At 40.7% G+C, this 18,048-nt stretch overlaps 1 protein-coding gene across 14 annotated transcripts in view; it reads right to left on the bottom strand.

The window, feature by feature from the left end:
- TBC1D1 (TBC1 domain family member 1) overlaps positions 1-18,048 on the bottom strand; it is a 161,936-nt gene that overhangs the window by 24,640 nt on the left and 119,248 nt on the right. For 11 of the 14 annotated variants that reach the window (XM_053253929.1, XM_053253932.1, XM_053253933.1 and 8 more), the window contains 3 exons: positions 16,453-16,572; positions 15,265-15,404; positions 5,809-5,994 (listed from right to left, as the gene is read on the bottom strand). In XM_053253929.1, the coding sequence (XP_053109904.1) occupies positions 5,809-5,994; positions 15,265-15,404; positions 16,453-16,572 (446 nt within the window). Of the gene's footprint in view, positions 1-5,808; positions 5,995-6,503; positions 6,535-15,264; positions 15,405-16,452; positions 16,573-18,048 lie in introns of those variants that run through there. The other 3 variants (XM_053253935.1, XM_053253934.1, XM_053253941.1) reach the window with 2 other exon arrangements.

Genomic DNA, 18,048 nt, shown 5'->3' on the forward strand with positions numbered 1-18,048 from the left:
AAAGCTGCTTGAAAGTTTACTTTCAAATATTTTCCTTATCTGGATTCAAGGAATCACTCAAGGAATTCCACCATAATTTCAGTTCTTGCCATCCTACAATCAACCTAAATATTACTTACTTCAAGATAAGTCTAAGTTTTATAAACACCAATGTTCTGTTATAAGTTGGTCACCTCCAAACCTCATAATACAGGAAACCTCTTGACTATTACACTTACCTGCATATAAGCAACTTCCACCCAGACCATACTAAAACTTCTATGTATGTAGTCAGGCCTTAAGGTACAGCCATATATTCTTAGATCCACTAGATGATTTTAAAAAATCACTCAGACAACCTGAAACAAGCTTTCATTAATTTAAAATGCAATCTTAGCCCTATTGAAAGCTAAATGTTGAAGGCCAGATGAATACTAAGGAAACTACTACTACAGCATGCAGAAAGAGAAACTAGAACAGAACTTGTGATAAACTCCAGCTCTCAACTAGGGGTTTTACACAACATAAGAGGCTTGCATTACTGAAAGTGATCAATGTCTTGAAGAAGCCACAGGAAGAACACCGTTGTCATATAGATAGCTACCAAACTTGAGACTCTTGCTTACAAACCTCAAACTCTTCTCATCTAATTTACAACAAAGCTCTTTAATCTACAACACACCATTTGTGGACCCAATCCCACCATCTGCCAAATATATGGCACCTATACATCCACATCCACCAAAGTGGAATACTGCATATCATGCACCAAATGTTCCTTGGCCATTTATATAGGACTAACAGGACCATCCTTAAGACAGTGACTAAATGATCACAAATCTGATACCAAAAGCAAAACCACCAAGAAACCAGTAAGTGATTATTTCAATCTACAGGAACACAGCATCAAATACTTGATAGTAATTGCTCTTTAAAAGATCAGTCCTGGTGGATGCATGGAATGGGTAATAGCTGAGCTGGAGTTCATAAAAACATGTAACACTACTGACCAAGGACTTAACAGAGCGAATTCTTTCCCTTCACACTACAAAGATTCCACTCAATGTATATTACTGTTAGGGATGTACAAATTAATTTGTGGCCAAATAGATTCAACTCTAATTTGGGTGATTTGAGTGATTCAACCTTGAATCGAATTATACCTGAAGATGCTTACCAGATTCAAGGTCGAATCAAATCACCCTCAATTCAAGCTTGTATCGATTCGGTGATTTGAGACTCCATTTTGTCCCCAGCGATCTCCATTCTGTACCCTCTGAGCTTCTGCCATCACTGCCAGGGGTGAGTTTTTAGGAATTTTTATGTGTGGATTCTTGGTTGTGAAATGACTTCTTCATAGGGAATTTTAATGAAGAAGTCATTTCACAACTGAGAATCCATCACACATTAAAATTCCTAAAAATTCACTCCTTTGCCTGATTTCTTTGGGAGTTGGGTGGCAGTTGGCACCTATGGGGCCCTGCCACCCAACCTGCTTTGGTGCCCCCTAGCCCTTAAAATTCAGCTGAATCTATTCAAATCCAAATCAAATCAATTTCAAATCGACCCAGATTCAAGAGCAGCAGATTTGAGCTCAAATAGAATCAGGCTGATTTGATTAGAACTCTAACTGAATCTCAAAAATCAATTTTTTGACACATCTCCAATTACCATCCCCAGATGCTTTTAACCGAACTTTCTGTTGTGCTTCAACCAGATCCTCCTTTGAATCTGATGAAGTGGACTGTTGTCCATGAAAGCCCATACTCGAATATAGCATTAAAACATCTTGACAGTCTACATAGTGCTACCAGTTTCTTTTACTGTAGACTAACAATAGACTAACAATACTACAGTAGACTAACATGACTATCTAAAATAAAAAGGTGCTTAGACACTTAAGTAGGTTCACTGAAACAGTCAGGCTCATGAACCATGACAGTCAAAAAAGGCAAGCATGTTTCAGCAGATTTGAAAAGGGAACAAAAATATTATGGAAACAAAGTTACTGATTCATGTTCATTGTGTTGTGTCACACAGTGGAAAACTATGGGCATTTCAAAAGATGGCATCATAGGGCTTGTCCTTACTTGCAGTTTACTGCATGTAAGTGCTGAAAACATGTATCTTATCTGTATATCTATACTGTTTACATGGAAGATGGTGTAGGACTGATGCCTTGGAAATGAAACCATGTTCGTGTGTAAAAAGAGGCAACACAAGTCCATATGGGCAGCCAAATGGGAATCCCACATGACCAAGCCAGCTGTACAGAAGCATCATGTGGTTAAGCTCCGGCCTGGGATTAGACATGGATAAGTTGCATATGAATGGGAGACTTGATATGTGAGCACTGCAAGATATTCCCCTCAGGGGATGAAGCCGCTCTGGGAAGAGCAGAAGGTTTCAAGTTCCCTCCCTGGCTTCTCCAAGATAGGTCTGAGAGAGATCCCTGCCTTCTTCCTGGAGAAGCCGCTGCCAGTCTGTGAAGACAGTACTGAGCTAGATAGACCAATAGTCTGACTCAGTATATGGCAGTTTCCTATGTTCCTAAGTGGGGGTGAAATGAGAAATTATGGTGTAAAAGTTATCTTTATGAGATTAGCACAACTTCCCTCCAGTGGCTGTTGCTGGTGTCTATTTTATGTTTCTTTTTTAAGATTGTGAGCCCTTTGGGAACAGGGAGACCATTTATTTATTTATTTATTTATTTGTAAAGCGCTTTGGGGACTTCTGTTGAAAAGTGATATATAAATATTTGTCGTATTTGTAACTTATGTTTTATTTATTAAGAGATTTAATATACGGCCCAATCCACTGACTCAGGGCGTTGTACAAACAAGTATACGAGATTTTAAAAACAAAACCCAAAAAAACAAAACCAAAAATTAAAAGGGCAAATGCCTGGCGGAAAAGAAATGTCTTCAATAAGATTTTAAAGGCTGAAAGGGAAGAGGCAGACCAAATCTTGAGGGGCAAGGGAGAGAATTCCAAAGTGAAGGGACAGCAACAGGCCCTAGTACTCTCTGGACCTCTCTGAGACCAGAGACCGAAAGAAGGGCAACCTGAGAAGATCGGACAGGACTGGCCGGGAAAGGAGGTTCTGCAGGTAAGCAGGTGCTAAGCCCTAAAGGGGGAATTCCAACCTTAGCCATTGGGCCTTCATAGAGGCCCAAAGGGAAATGCCACTCTGGTATCTCTGCTCACATTCTAAAGGTCTTTGCTGCACAGTTGCCAAGTAGGCAGGACAGACTTTGATACAAAGAGATTTTTTGGGCAAGTGTCCTAAGGAGTTAGTTGAATTTTGAAGACAGAAATAATTACATCTTTGTAGACAAAAAGAAGATGGGGACTGCCACATGCCAGAGGAAACTCTCATGAGAGTTGAAACACAGGAATCAAGGCATTGGGAGATGGACAACAGACAATCAACAAAGCATTGTGGGTTTTTCCCTCCTTAAAGGGAGGCATTAAAATCATTGCTTGGACTCCAAGTATAACTTGGAACCACATTTAAAAAGTAATGCATTATATACTAGCTATCTCTTTAATGACATCTGCTTGATATACGTACAACAAGCCCTTACTCTGATGATTCATCACCAGCACACTGTCATTCTTGGGACATATTATTCCAATATATTATAAGAATACTGTCACTTTGATGATTTAATAGTGTAATGCATCACCAAAACAGCACTCATATTTATTATAGTGGTGAGATAATCTACAGGAGAGTGCAGTCTTTGAGAGCTTAGTCCTCCACAGCAATTCCAGTTTACAGACTAAAGAATACCATTTTTCCATGTTGATTTTTGCCAAATTTTTCCAAGTAGCACAGTATGCTGGTATACGGAAAACTATCCATGAGTCAAGAATCAGTGGATTCTCCCACTTAGCTCCTGGCCATATCAAATAATGTTGGGTAAGAGGGTAATTCACAGAGCCAGCACAGCTCTTGAAATAGCTTGCAAGATACTAAGCACTTGTGCAATGTGGTAGCTACTGCAATGCTGCTCAAGACCACTGCCATGTGCAAGAACCATCTGGTGCAATTCCTCTCCACACAAGTTTTCAGGGCATTGTGTTGTTCCATTATTCTGCTTAGCTATTTTGTGTTTTGTTCCTGGAGGTGGCGGCGGGTCTGTGGAGGTTCTCCCTCCCCCTGCCAGCCTTCTAAATGCCCTCCTCGCCAGGTTCGGGTGCTCTTTGGCTGCAGTTTGGCCTTCACCTGGCAGCCATATTGGGGGCTGTGTGCCTGCACAATAGGCCTCTGCGTGGCCCGGGTGAGGAAGACATTTAGAAGACTGGTGGAGGGAGGGAGAACCTCCACGGACCCCGCCCCCGCCTCCAGGAACTCCCCTGAGGGGAGTAGAAGGGGTTTTTTTTGTTTAAACAATTTTTCGTTCTGCAAACCCGAACCAAACCGGGAGTGGGGTTCGAGGGGGTGCCAGACCAAACTGGCCTGGTTGGGTTTGAGGCCAGTTTGGCCTCGAACCCAACCAGACCAGCTGGTTTTGTGCACACCCCTATACACCACCATACTACCTGGGGCAATTGCCCCGCCATCAGCTGCCTCCTCATGGTGAGGGATGGGAATTCTGATGTGGGCTTCTAATTCTTCCAGCTTGCAGTCCTAATAGGGGGCAGTTCAGGGGAGTGTGTGCCAAACAAAGTCCTGCAAAGTTTGATCTCCAATCCTTTGAGATTCGGTTGAGAAGAAGTCAATCAGTCTTGAGGCTGAGAGGGGGGCACTGATGTTTTATGCAAAGGGTGAAATCGTCGGGACCCAGCCTTGCATTAAAGTCACCGTCCAGCACCACCACCAGTTGGGTTGTGAGATCAGCAGCGTAAGTTTCTAATTTAGCCCAGGTGGCGCTAAGCTGGGGTTTCCGCTGTTGTGGGGGAAGATAGGTGTTGATTATCAGCAGGGAGCACTGACTGAATTGGATTAACACTGCCATAGCATATTGCTTGAATGGTGGGAGGGAACTTGATGTTGCACATAGAGTGGTGGAAACCAGCACCCCCAAACTGCCTTTGGATCTTCCACGACCCATCCCTGGTTCAGCCCCAACCGAGAATGAGAGAAATCTGTTAAGTAACATTTCCTCAGCAGTCCATGATTCCTGTATCAAGATAATGTCATGGCAGGAATGACAGTCAGTAAGTCGGGCATCCCTGACGGATACAGACCAACCAGCCACATTCCAAGAAAGGAGGTCCACCTTATGCTGGTTGTTTGAACAGGGGAGTTTTTGTACCCCACAATCCTATTTTTCTCTGAACGTTTTCGTGGGCAAACCATTGGCCCAGTCACAGTGTGTTACAAAGGAGAAAGCTTTCATGATTGCTTTTCAAGTCCCTATTGCACTTACAATGTCTATAGGAGACATGCATCTGCTAGCAAGCTAATCAGTGCCAGTATCTCTCACATGGATTAAAGTGCATATTTAGCCAGGAAGCCTGAATAGGATGCAAACAGATATGGAGATGACCAGTACTTAAACATAAACAGGTGGATCCAAATACACAGTTCAAAGGAGGCAGAATCTGAGCATGTTATCAGCACTTCCAGGAATCGGACTAAGAGCTGCCATTGATAAAACAAGCAGAGAGGCTATTAAGATAAAGTAAACAAAACCATGGGTAAAGTACAACATAGGGATAGCAAACATGACAGGTTATTAGGAAAAAGAGATTCTAACTAAGCACAAGACAAATGTTATATTTTATACTTCTAGACCACATATTTATTGCTTTGGCCACCATGCCAAAGGTGTATGGTTTTTCCCCACCTTAAGTTTTTGATCCAGTAATTTTACTTGCCTTGCAACTTTTGATTTTCCTTTTCCATCCTAAGCAGTAGTATTTGCTGCAGAATGGCTTTCTGCCATAGTTCCCGAAGCTCTTTGGATGTCCGTTTCCGCTCCTCTTTTAGTGTCCTAAAGGATCCATCTTCACAAACTGGTTGTAATGGTGATCTGGGGGGAAGCTCTCCCAATTCAGAGTAGTCTTATTAAGATAAAACAAACAAAAAAAATTTCAGAAACCTTACTGGCGTTTAAATATTTATTTGGATTTCTAGACTACTGACATCCCAAGCATTTTTTGTAGTGTGCCCATTTTCTAAACATGTTTATAGAGAAAGATATAGAAAATAAGTACAGTGGTTGTCATGTTGCAGTGGACACACTGTAGCTACCATAAAGAAGTCCCTTCCCAGTGTTCTGTGGTGTGGCTGTCTCAACACAGTGAATCAAGTGAATTGAGCAATTTTATCCAAGCTACCCCATAGCTTAAAAGTCTGTGATGGTGTGGAGAAAATTCTCCATCTGCATAGGGAGCTGCAAATGAACAGCTAATCTCGGAGACAGATATTATAGAAGCGATATGGCCTCCACATGGTGGTTCTATAATATATGCCAGTTTATTAACAGTGCCATTTCAACTCACCAAGTGAAAGTTAGAAAAGTGAAAGTTATAAACCCATGAGAAATTGAGCATTTCATACTTAGGCTTGCCTTGTTTGAGTAAACAGGAATGTGTCCACATATGATTCTGTGGAAGTACATAAAAGTTACTGACCATAAAATTTAGCTTCCTGAGAATTCCAGTGTTCACTTAAATACAGTATAAGGTATTTTATGAGGCTTTGATATGTAGAGTACTAGAGTAATAAAACATTCTTGATACCAAAATACTTGAATAAGCCTGACTAAGTTTGCTCAACCAAGTTCCATTCAATGGACTTTTCTTGTGTAAATTTAATCAATATGTCAGTCACTAGTTTGATCAGCATTTTGAACAGTTTGCTGAACTGACTTCAGAAAATGCACAAACTGCTGCTGGAAAAACCTCCACTCATTCTGGAGACATTTGTGTTATATATAACATTTGGATTTGAATTACAATCTGTGAATACACCTATTATTGCACTGTTTTTCCAATGGAATACTTGGAATATTGTTGGGGAGAAAAGTAAGGCAAATATGTTAATTATTAGTGCATAGTGCAGAACTGAAAGAGCTACTCAGTTGTGCTCAAGGGCCAGGGCTGCCCTGTGGGATTTTTTTTTTAAACAGCTCTCCTCCCCTGCCATATCACAAGCTGCTTTTAGAAACTCTTCTCAAGTTCCAGAGTAGTTAGCCACATGGCACAGAGGCCTGCTGTTTAAGCAACACATGCCCAAAGCCCTTTGGACATGCAAAGATAGTTGTGCAATTATTTGGAGCCCAGCCAGGAAATCTCAGAATATTTTGTTTAACTTTTTGTCTTGCAAGAGCAAAAATTCTCAAAGCAAACAAAAATCCTAAACCAGAGACAAATAGCTGTTCCCAAACACATAATTCTTATCTATTCCTGAAAAATGTCAGCATAAAAGTTTTGTTTGCTTGATTGCCATTCAATATAGTAAATTCAGCCTCATGCAGACATGCAGAGAATCTAAGCATGATACACTGGAAATACACTTGGCTGCTCCCAATCCCAAATGCTGTCTGCACACTGGCAGACATGTTTGAATAAAGGATTGCCTATGTATGGACAAGTGCAGGCCTGATTACTGCCACTCTTAGCTCCAGTTCTGAGAGGTATTAAACACATGGATCAGACTAACATACATGTTCCATGTCTGTAGACTCCTATTTAAACAGGATGTCTAGCATGGGAATATCAAGGGGTTTGAAGGTGGGAGGCAATCACTATGTGTAGACCACACAATATTGTGGCTGGGAATGATGGGAGTTGCTGGAGAGCCAAGCTGGAGAGCCAAGGTGGCCAACTCCTGCCTTATACTCCCTTAAGTGGCCTTGAGGAAGCCATTATTGCTCAATGTCTGCTCCCTATCTGTATAATAATTAGCTTACTGTGAAGATAAAAATGGAGCAGACTGTAGAGCAAGCAATCCAAATGAGTACACTATTGTTGTAATATAGTTTAGCATTTGCAGTTAATTTTTTTAAAATCCACATATTTAGCCATGTAGAAAGTAAAAGTAAAGTGTGCCCTTGAGTTGGTGTCAACTCCAGGCAACCATAGAGCCATGTGGTTGTCTTTGGCAGAATGCAGGAGGGGTTTATCATTGCCTCCTCCTGCACAGTATGAGATTATGCCTTTCAGCATCTTCCTATATCACTGCTGCCCATAGTCTGGGAAACATACCAGCGGGGATTCGAACCGGCAACCTCCGGCTTGGTAGTCAAGCCATTTCCCTGCTGCACCATTAGGTGTAGCCATGTATACTCTTTGCTAATTGAAATTCTGCATTCTGAAGAAAGTATAACCTGTATAAATTAAGCAGATTTTCAGATACTTCTTCTGCTCAACATGGGGAGGGGAGAGAAACAATGGAGAAGATTAAAGCCCCTACGCCCTTGCAATTGCAAATCTTGCTAAGCTCTCTTTGGGCTTCAAGGTATTTCACCAAACATCGCCCATACATTTTAATACATATTTTAGCAGCCACAAGAGATAGAAACACTTTCTTTTTTGTTTTGTTTTAAATGACTTACATGATGTGCAGCGTTACAGAGACGCAACACTGTGCCCCAGGGATGCTGTGGATTCCTAATCACGCTCCAACGCTGATCTAAACGAGCAGTTTTTGCAAGGAACACAACCATAATTTTTCTGCATTTGCTGCAATGGGAAAAACTGTGGCCGTGCTGCTTCAGCAACCACTCATTCAGGATAGTGTTGGGGCTTGCTTAGGAGTCCACAGCAGGCCTGGGGCACAGTGTTTCATACATTGTGCAAGCCAATGAAAACAGGTTTTCAGGATGTTAATTCTGTTCTGTGCATGCACGAGGGTTTTTCAGCCCTCTTTCCAGTGGCAGTGCCCCTATGTCCTCAAAAACAGCCAAAAGATCAGGGTACTGTCTGTGGCTGCAAGGCATGAGAAATTTCCCCAGAAGGAAAATTAGCTACCATCCGATTTGTGGGCAGGCCTCTCTGGATCCCAGCCAGGATTTCTAGTGAGTTTCAGAACTTTTATAATAAGTGCTGCTTTCTCTCAAGGCAAGAATCTAAATCCTCAAAGTTTAGAACACTAATAGAAAAATAGTTATTCTATTCTCAAACACAAACGAGCAACCAACAATGCATAAGTAGCATCCAGGAAGAATGTAAGAACACACTTTAATCTTCTGCAAGCCGGAGAAACAGTGCCATCTAGTGTACACAAGAAAAGCTGGGAGAGCAAGTCACAAGGATGACCACCATTTTCCTTTCCCGTTGTGATAAACTGTTTTAGTGTCTGATGCCAAAGTCATTACAAATCAGCTTAGCAAGTAACTGGTGCCAGAGGGTATAGCTAGTCATGGCAGGATATTAATGAGACATCAATTGCCACATGCCCACAAAAGGCATCAAAATGGTTGGTACAAATGTGTTTGAGTAAATCAATTTAGAAACATTTTCTTCTGTCCCCTGCAAAGGCTTTTCTACTGTTTTGTCACCCAGTTGCTTAACCCAAAAAGGACTTGTATGAGTCTTGAGAGATTTTGATGTTTTGCTTGGAACATCTGACTACTCCATGGTGGTTTCCAGACAGTGAGCTTTACACTGCAAAAAATGGTGTAAACTGCAACATTTTGTGGTGCCCATTTAAAACTGCAGTTGAAATCTGTTGCCTCCTATAACAGGTAAATACAGCTATTTTTCTGCAATGCAGATGCAACATTATAGGGCTGTAACGCAGCAATAAAACACGAAAGGAGGCATCGGAAATGTGAATGGCACCTTGTTTACAGTGCAAGGACTGCGATGTCAAGACACAGGCAGTACGAAAGGACACTTAACGAATACGTGATACTGTGGTAGCATGAAATCTGGAAAGCACCCATCCGACTGCTTTTGCAACTACCTGAGTTTAAAAAATATATAAGAAAAGTCCTGCTGAATCCATCTAACTGAGTTTCCAGCACAGCTAGACTGATGCTTCTAGGAAGCCCCGTAGGCAAAGGCAACACCTCCCCCTGGTTTGCCCCACCCAGCAATGGGTATTTAGAGGCACTCTGCCTATAAATATGGGGGTTCCACTTGGCCACCATGGCACATAGCACTGAAAGATCCATCAGTCATGAATGTGTTAAATCCCTTTTAAAGCCACAGAACCCATCACATCTTATGACAGTGAATATCTTTTGTCTGCCCTAAATCTTTAACCAGTTTTATATCTGTTTTCATATACTTGAATTTTAATCATATTCCCAAGAACGTTTATCTATTCATTTTATGTGTTATCATTTTACTGTATTTTATTACTCTCTTTCATGCCTCTTTTTAATGTTGTTCATAGACAGCCAGAGTTATATTTTATTACATGACATGCTTGTAGAATGTATCAGGGTTGATAGTTATATTCTAAACCTTATATTAATTTTATTATATGCTTCTAGTGTACTAGGGTGCAAATATCTATATTTATATTTTGGCTTCTTAATTTATGCTGGTCTGTGACCATAATAAAGATTGATTGATTGAAGCCACTTGCACCGGGTGATCTCAAATTCTAGTATTCTGAGAGAGTGAGAAATAAAGTATCTCTATCCATGTACAAAGTCAATATATGCTTTATTGACTACAGAAAAGCCTTCGATTGCATCGACCATGTCAAGTTGTGGAATGTCCTTAGGAAAATGGGTGTCCCAGAACATCTCATTGTTCTCATGAGAAACCTATACACAGGACAGGAAGCCACAGTCCAGATGGAACATGGTGAAACAGACTGGTTCCAGATCGGCGAAGGAGTAAGACAAGGCTGTATACTCTCTCCTTCTTTATTCAACTTAGATTCTGAACATATACTGAGAGAAGCTGGATTGGAAGAAGATGAGGGTGGTTTTAAAGTTGGAGAAAGAAACATCAATAACTTGCGCTACACTGACTACTCTGATAGGTGAGAATGTGGGTGTTCTGCAAGCTCTAGTAATGAAAGTCAAGGAGCCCAGTGAAAAAAATGGGACTACAACTAAATCTCAAGAAAACTAAACTAATGGCAACAGGTACAGCAACCAGCCTCAGCATTGACAATGAAGAAACTGAAGGGGTGGATAGCTTCTGCCTTTTAGGATCGACCATCAACAGTCAAGGATCCAGCAGTCAAGAAATACGCCATAGACTAGCACTTGGTAGGGTTGCAATGAAGGTCTTGGAAAGAATATATAGATGCTGTGACGTGTCTATACCTACAATGATTAGAATCGTTCAGACAATGTCTTTCCCCCATGACACTCTATGGATGTGAAAGCTGAACTTTGAAGAAGCAAGATAGAAAATGCATTGACGCTTTTGAACTTTGGTGCTGGAGAAGACTTTTGAGGATACCACGGACAGCCAGGAAAACGAACACATGGATCATAGAAAAAATCAATCCAGAATTTTCACTCAAGGCACAAATGACCAGGCTCAAACTATCATACTTCAGACACATTATGCGAAGACCCAGCTCCCTTGAGAAGTCCATAACACTGGGGAAAATTGAATGAAAGAGAAGAAGAGGACAACCAGCAGCAAGATTACAGCAGCAATGAATGCACCACAGAGAGACCTTAAAGGCCATGTTGAAGACAGATCATCCTGGAGAGAATCTATCTATATGGTCACTAAGCGTTGACATCAACTTGACAGCACTTAATCAATCAAATGGGAACTGCATTGGAGGTACCCGTCTTTTTTGAGTATCCTGTATATTGGCCATCAGTGTTGGCATGGTAATCATTGACATCGATCACCGAGTCAATGGTAATGTTAGACAGACAGTATATTGGTACTTAAAGTGGCCATTGTCAGTATCGAAGTCTACACTGGCATTGAGACAGAAGTTGAACACCTTGCAGCATCTGGAGATTTCTGAAAGCTCTGATGCCTGTCTTGGGCAGTGGCTGGAGGTGGTGTATGTGGAGTCTGTGTCAAAGTAGATGCTGAAGCTTTCTCCGAGTCAACCCTGATAGCTGATTTGACAACGACATAGAAAGCTGCCATAAACTCAGTCAGACTACTGGTCTATCTAGCTCAGTATTGTCTTCACAGACTGGCAGTGGCTTCTCCAAGATTTCAGGCAGGAATCTCTCTCAGACCTATCTTGGAGAAGCCAGGGAGGGAACTTGAAACCCTCTGCTCTTCCCAGAGCGGCTCCATCCCCTGAGGGGAATGTGTGCTCACACTTCTAGTCTCCCATTCATATGCAACCAGGATGGAACCAGCTTAGCTAAGGTGACAAGTCATGCTTGCTACCATAAGACCAGCTCTCCAGTGGGTCTCTCCAGTGGGGCTTTGAGCTCAAAAGGCTCAGAGAGCCCTCACATGGGTGTATAATCTTTGCTAATGGACTTGGGCTTCTTAAACATCTACACCTCTCAGACTTTCTCGGATTGAGGCACCTGAGTTATAGACCTCAGCATGAACTTCAGCGTTGTCCTCAATCCCTAGGTTCAATGAACATTCAACATCAATTATAATGGCAATCTCGGAACTGGAGTTAGCAGTCTTAGCATGCTTTTGTACAAAGTGGCTCTTAGATAAAGTTCCTTGCTTTTTTGTGTTTGCTTAGAAAAAGACCAACAGACCTTGCAGGACTTCACACTGTGATGTTTGCCTAGGCAAATTAAGCATTCATCATGCCAGTCAGAGGAAGATAGGGTCCTCCTACAAACAGCACACTTCTTGAAAGATTTTTTTAGAGTCCAGTAGAACAGTCTCCAAAGAGAAACCTTAACCAGTCCGTTGTCCGAAAGCCACCAATCAAAAACAGAAATTGAGAAGAAATCCAAAGGGGAAATGAGAAACAGTCTGTAGTTAAAGCTAGAATAAAGTATCTATTTTATTTCAGGAACTGAGAAATAAAACAGAGCAAATCCTTCCCAAGGTGAATGTCATGGCAGTTGAGAAGGAACTGAGAAGGTGCTCTCCCACCAAAAATAAGGGACACACCTCGTCCAAGATTCAGCAGAGCTAAAGAGCACCTCATGGAGCTATGGAAGTCTTCTGCAGGGATTATTGCACATGCGTAGAACCCGATTTGTGAAGGAATATGGATCACCTCAAAGATTCACAGTTTACTCCATGTGATGTCCCGTAATCCTGGGAGGATGTGCTGCCCTCCATCCCTGTGTGTGCAGGGGTAAGCAGGATTCTACTTCTGAACATGGCTTCTAACAAGCTTATTTGCAAAGTCTGTCTGGAACAAGCCAGGATTTGATGGCCACCAGAGGATTAAACCATGACTTCACATGGCATTCCGTTGTGTGATTTTGTGCTTCTTGAATCACTCGCCATAAGCCATCCAGGGCCCTCAGGTGCAGGATATTCAATCTGATAATACTGAAAGTATGTTTATGCTAATACAAAAATTTTAGGTTAAAAAATACTGGAAATGTGGTGACAAAATTCTGACTTTTTGTACAAATGTGATTTGATCAAGACCTGGTAGTAAGATTTTGTGTTGCTTAATTATAAAACAGCCACATATAAACTAAGAGTGGCTGCTCTTTTGTTTTTGTTTTTTTACAGCCTTAACAAATCCTCAGGGTTAAAGCTTTATGGCAAGTCTTTTAGCAACAGCAAATATAGTTTTGGAAAGACTCTGAACATTGTTGAAACAACAAAAGCTTGAGAGTAGCTAAAGTATAGGGCATTCAGTTTGGGTTCCATTTACTCTGAAATAAATATAACAACCAGAACTGGCCTGATATGGATATTTTCTCTCTCTCTTTTTCATTTTTTAATTACAAGGCAACTTATTTTAATGCATATTTCACCACCTTGTGTTGGCAGGAGCTGGAGTTAAAATGTGTAGTAGTTGCCTCCTGATGCAATCCAGTTTGAATACTTGTAATTTCTCCAGGATTCAACATTTATTTATTATTATTATTAACATTTATATCCTGCTCTTCCTCCAAGGAGCCCAGAGCGGTGTACTACATACTTAGGTTTCTCCTCACAACAACCCTGTGAAGTAGGTTAGGCTGAGAGAGAAGTGACTGGCCCAGAGTCACCTGGCAAGTCTCATGGCTGAATGGGGATTTGAACTCTGGTCTCCCCGGTCCTAGTCTAACGCTCTAGCCACTACACCACGCTGGCTCTTTTGCATTGTCCTGGGGTTGTTGTTGTGCTGTCAAGTCATAGCATGAGCTTAAAAAAAAAGAATAAAAAATGGTGATAGCCAAGAAAAAATGGCAACTGTCAGTGTACCAGCTGCCATTTTTTTACCCACACTGCCCCAGGAGGTTTTTAAATACCCATAACTGCAATAAGATGCAAGACAGTGCTCACTCACGAAGTAGCTATACACTATAGCTCTTGCCACTGCCAGTAGCTAAAACATCAGTTAAGGAAAGACACACTGGCACTCACAAATGAATAGGGGAGAAAACAAAATGTGGAACAACTGAATAGATTCTAAAATGAACTAGTCTGGGTCTGAAATGAACGGGACTCCAAAATGAGGGGGTTTGTGTGTGTGTTTTCACACCCCTAGAACTATGGGAAATAGTCACTATGAAGAAGTTCACCAATATAATCCAAATTACAGAGTTGGAGAAAATGGAGCATTTTACAAATAAGAATCTTCAACATAATGAGAGAGTTGTAAAACATTACAATATTTTTTCAGGTACTCTCATATAAAAAGAGACTATGGGTATACTTCGGCACCAAATGAAGATCAGTCTTGAAAACTTAATTATAGATACATGAACAGCATGCTCTGGTACCCAGTTTTCAAGGACATAATAAGATCCATGAAAGATGCAACAAGAAGGTACCAGAATTTTACTGGATGTCTTCCTCACCCTCATTTTATTTTTGTTTGGATAATACAGTACAGGCTAAATAGCACAGGCTTGATCTTAAGCAGAGAGGAGGAATGGAAGTTAACAGGTGTGAAACAGGATTGACACTGAAAACCAAGCACTTGATAAAAGTAACCCAATATAATACGTAACAACTGACATCCTGACTAATGCAGCGTAGCTGCTCCAAACATCAGTGACCACGTTGTGCTAAATCCTGAATTAGTCCCAGAGCACAGGCACTCTTGTGCAAGAACCCCCATGCTTTAGGATTAGCATGGAGGATTGTGCAGTGTGAGTGCTCCTAATAGCAGAGCAAACACTGCGTTTGTCAGAATGTCAGCCAGTAATTATAAATCAGGTCTTTAAAGATACATTGCAATTGCCCATTTTGGCAACATATTTGTGCTTTGGAATAAAAAGAAAGATCAATATTCCATCTATAGCACAGGTTAGGGTGATTTTTTTTTTTAAATCTAGAGAAGGCCTTTACCATCATGCCAACTAGGAGAATCACATCCTTTCTGTGGTGTTGCCACTCTTAGGAATATTTGTTGTCTCCATGAATGCCGACGGGTCCTCACAGGGGTTTCACAGACAGAATCGGCTTCACTTGACCTGGATTTACAGTCACTAAAATTAAGAGTATGAAAAAGGTTAGTTTCCTGTTTCTGTAATAATTGTAAAAGACATTCATTGCAGTGCATTCTGAAATTTAATTAGTAAAACAAGATAAATACACAAATTATTCATGAACTCAACACAATAAATCTACAAATATATACAATGCAATACTGAGTTCTTTTGTTTAAGATTAAAACATGTTTTTAAAAAACCAAAAACCTCATGTGAAAATAATATTCAAGGACTCCTGCCACTTGTACCCTTTCACTCAGATTCTCTACAAGTAAAACAACTTATATCCCTGGATATCCTTATTGAGAGAAAATCAAACATTTGGGAGCAAGGAGAAATAGACTAGAAAGGATGGAGTCCAAGAATACTTTCTACTTTCCTTACATTCTTGCACCATAACCACATTTTTGTAGTGAAAAATATACTGTGCAACTTTCCCCCTCACTTCCTTGGTTCAGGGAAAACATTCTCATCAAGTAAAATGCTAAGAAATCAAACATTTTTCCAAACTTAGTAAATCTGGCCACAAAAGAACGTCCTTTGAAGTGGTCAGCAACTGTGTATATGTTTTATAAATGCCTAATTTATGCCCATGTGTCTCTTGACCATTAAACCAACACTACCTGTAATTTTCTTCTCAGGCAATTCCATTGTCCCAGTTTCTAACTGCAATTCTGAATTTTCTGTTAGTCATTTTTGATAGATACTCTGAATTCACAGCAGGTGGAGACAAGTTCTTCCTCAGCTTGAAATATTACTACTTTGATCCTCAAACCTGTTTCTATTCATAAGCAACTCTAGCTGAGCACTATTTAACAAGGTCTTCAGCTTATTTAAGTAATGAAACACTGAAGGATTCATGGTCTTCATGGTATTGTTTATAAACATAAAATATATAAGAAAAAATTCACTTCAATGTATCTTACTGACTATATTTGAACAAGAATAATTTCAATAACTGCAGACCATTTTATCAAAATTCCAAGATACACAATGTAACTGAAACAAAGATTTTTCAGCTACTGACACAGGAAGATAACCCTACCTTTTTGTGTTCCTAAAGTCAGAGGTGTTATTTTCATCTACGGGAGCCAGAAATTTTAAGAAGTTTGGCACAGAAGAGGAAGAGTGAAGCTTTTTCCGTAGAGCAGAACGGTAGGAGGTGCTGAGAGTGTAGTTGAGAAGGGCAAGTTCAGAATGAGGAAGTATAAGTACACCAAGTAAAATTGAAATCAAACAAAAACACAAAAACACACAAAAGAGTCAATTTCAAACCAGGAAGAAAAATAATAATAATAGGAGTTAACAAAAATATAAGAAATCAAAGTCTAACCACTGCAAGGCATTTCACTAGTTTTTCTTGGAAAATTTTATATGGGGCTGCCTGTGTGTTTGTGCGTGCATCCATGTGCACACTAAATTCAGCAAATAATATTAAACCTAATTTCTCTATAGGTGTGGAAAACAGGAAGAAAATCCTTGGTTCTTTACCAGGGGCGTAGCTAGGGAAGAGGGGGCCTGTGTTCATCCCTTTCTCTGGCGGCCCCCCAGCGTGAGGAAGATAATGAAGAAAATAGGGAGGAGTGGAGCTGGAGGGCCCTCAGGAGCTGGGGGCCCGTGTTCTTTGAACCCTTTCGCTCCATTATAGCTACACCCCTGTTCTTTACTTTTACTTAGAAAGGAGTGCGGGGAGCACCACGATGTGGACTGAATAAAGTGCGCTTTGACTTTTCCCCTCCTCAGGCAGCATAATGGAATAGTTATGCGAGTGGTTCCTCTGGTGCAGATTTAAGCAGGGTGGATTGATTTAAATAAAGGGGATATAAAACACCAAGAGAAAAACCTGATTTAAATCAAACTTAATTCCCACTGCTACTTCTTCATTTTTTATTGGACAATGGTGCACATCTGATCTCCAAAACATATTGTAAACATAAATTTACAACACTATAGAGAATTTACAACATCTAGGAGGATGTGTTGCTTTGTGTATATTTTTTTCTAATTTTTTTACTAATTCAGGAAATAGTACATAATACCTAGTTTTTTTATGTTACTGTCATGCTGCCCTCAGGGACCCACTTGTATGTTGCAGAGAGTGCTTCTGGGGGCAGAGGAGATTGGTGAAACTCCCCACCACGACATGAACATAAGAGCTGCATTAGTCTACGGCACAACAGCACAAAGAGCTGATGTTTGTTTAGGCTCCATTTCAACCACTGATTTTTATCCAGTCTGCACTTAAGTACCTTAAAAGCAACCTTCTTCTCTCTTCTCAAGCTACATCTCACCACCCATCGATGGTCGTGAGAACCAGTGTTCTAATTTTTTTCATCTGTGTGCAGAATGAATTTTGTTCTGGGTAGTGTGTGTGCACATGCATTCAGAGTGGGGCCTTCCTGATTCAACCTGGTGGGTTCTAAAACTTACTGAACGGAAATTTAAAAACTCGTGAGCGCATGCATACCTTGGAGGGGACACTGGTAAAAACAGATTCTTATCACTAAATGAGGACAGATTCAAATGCTATGCATAAAGCACATCTATAGAGGGAAAGTCATGAAAATTGTGTAGATCATCATATGTAATTAACCCATGTGCATTTTAATGCATCTACACATGTCAATCTAGATGCACACAC

Source organism: Hemicordylus capensis, chromosome 5 (genome assembly GCF_027244095.1).
Source record: "Hemicordylus capensis ecotype Gifberg chromosome 5, rHemCap1.1.pri, whole genome shotgun sequence".
Lineage (NCBI taxonomy): Eukaryota > Metazoa > Chordata > Lepidosauria > Squamata > Cordylidae > Hemicordylus > Hemicordylus capensis.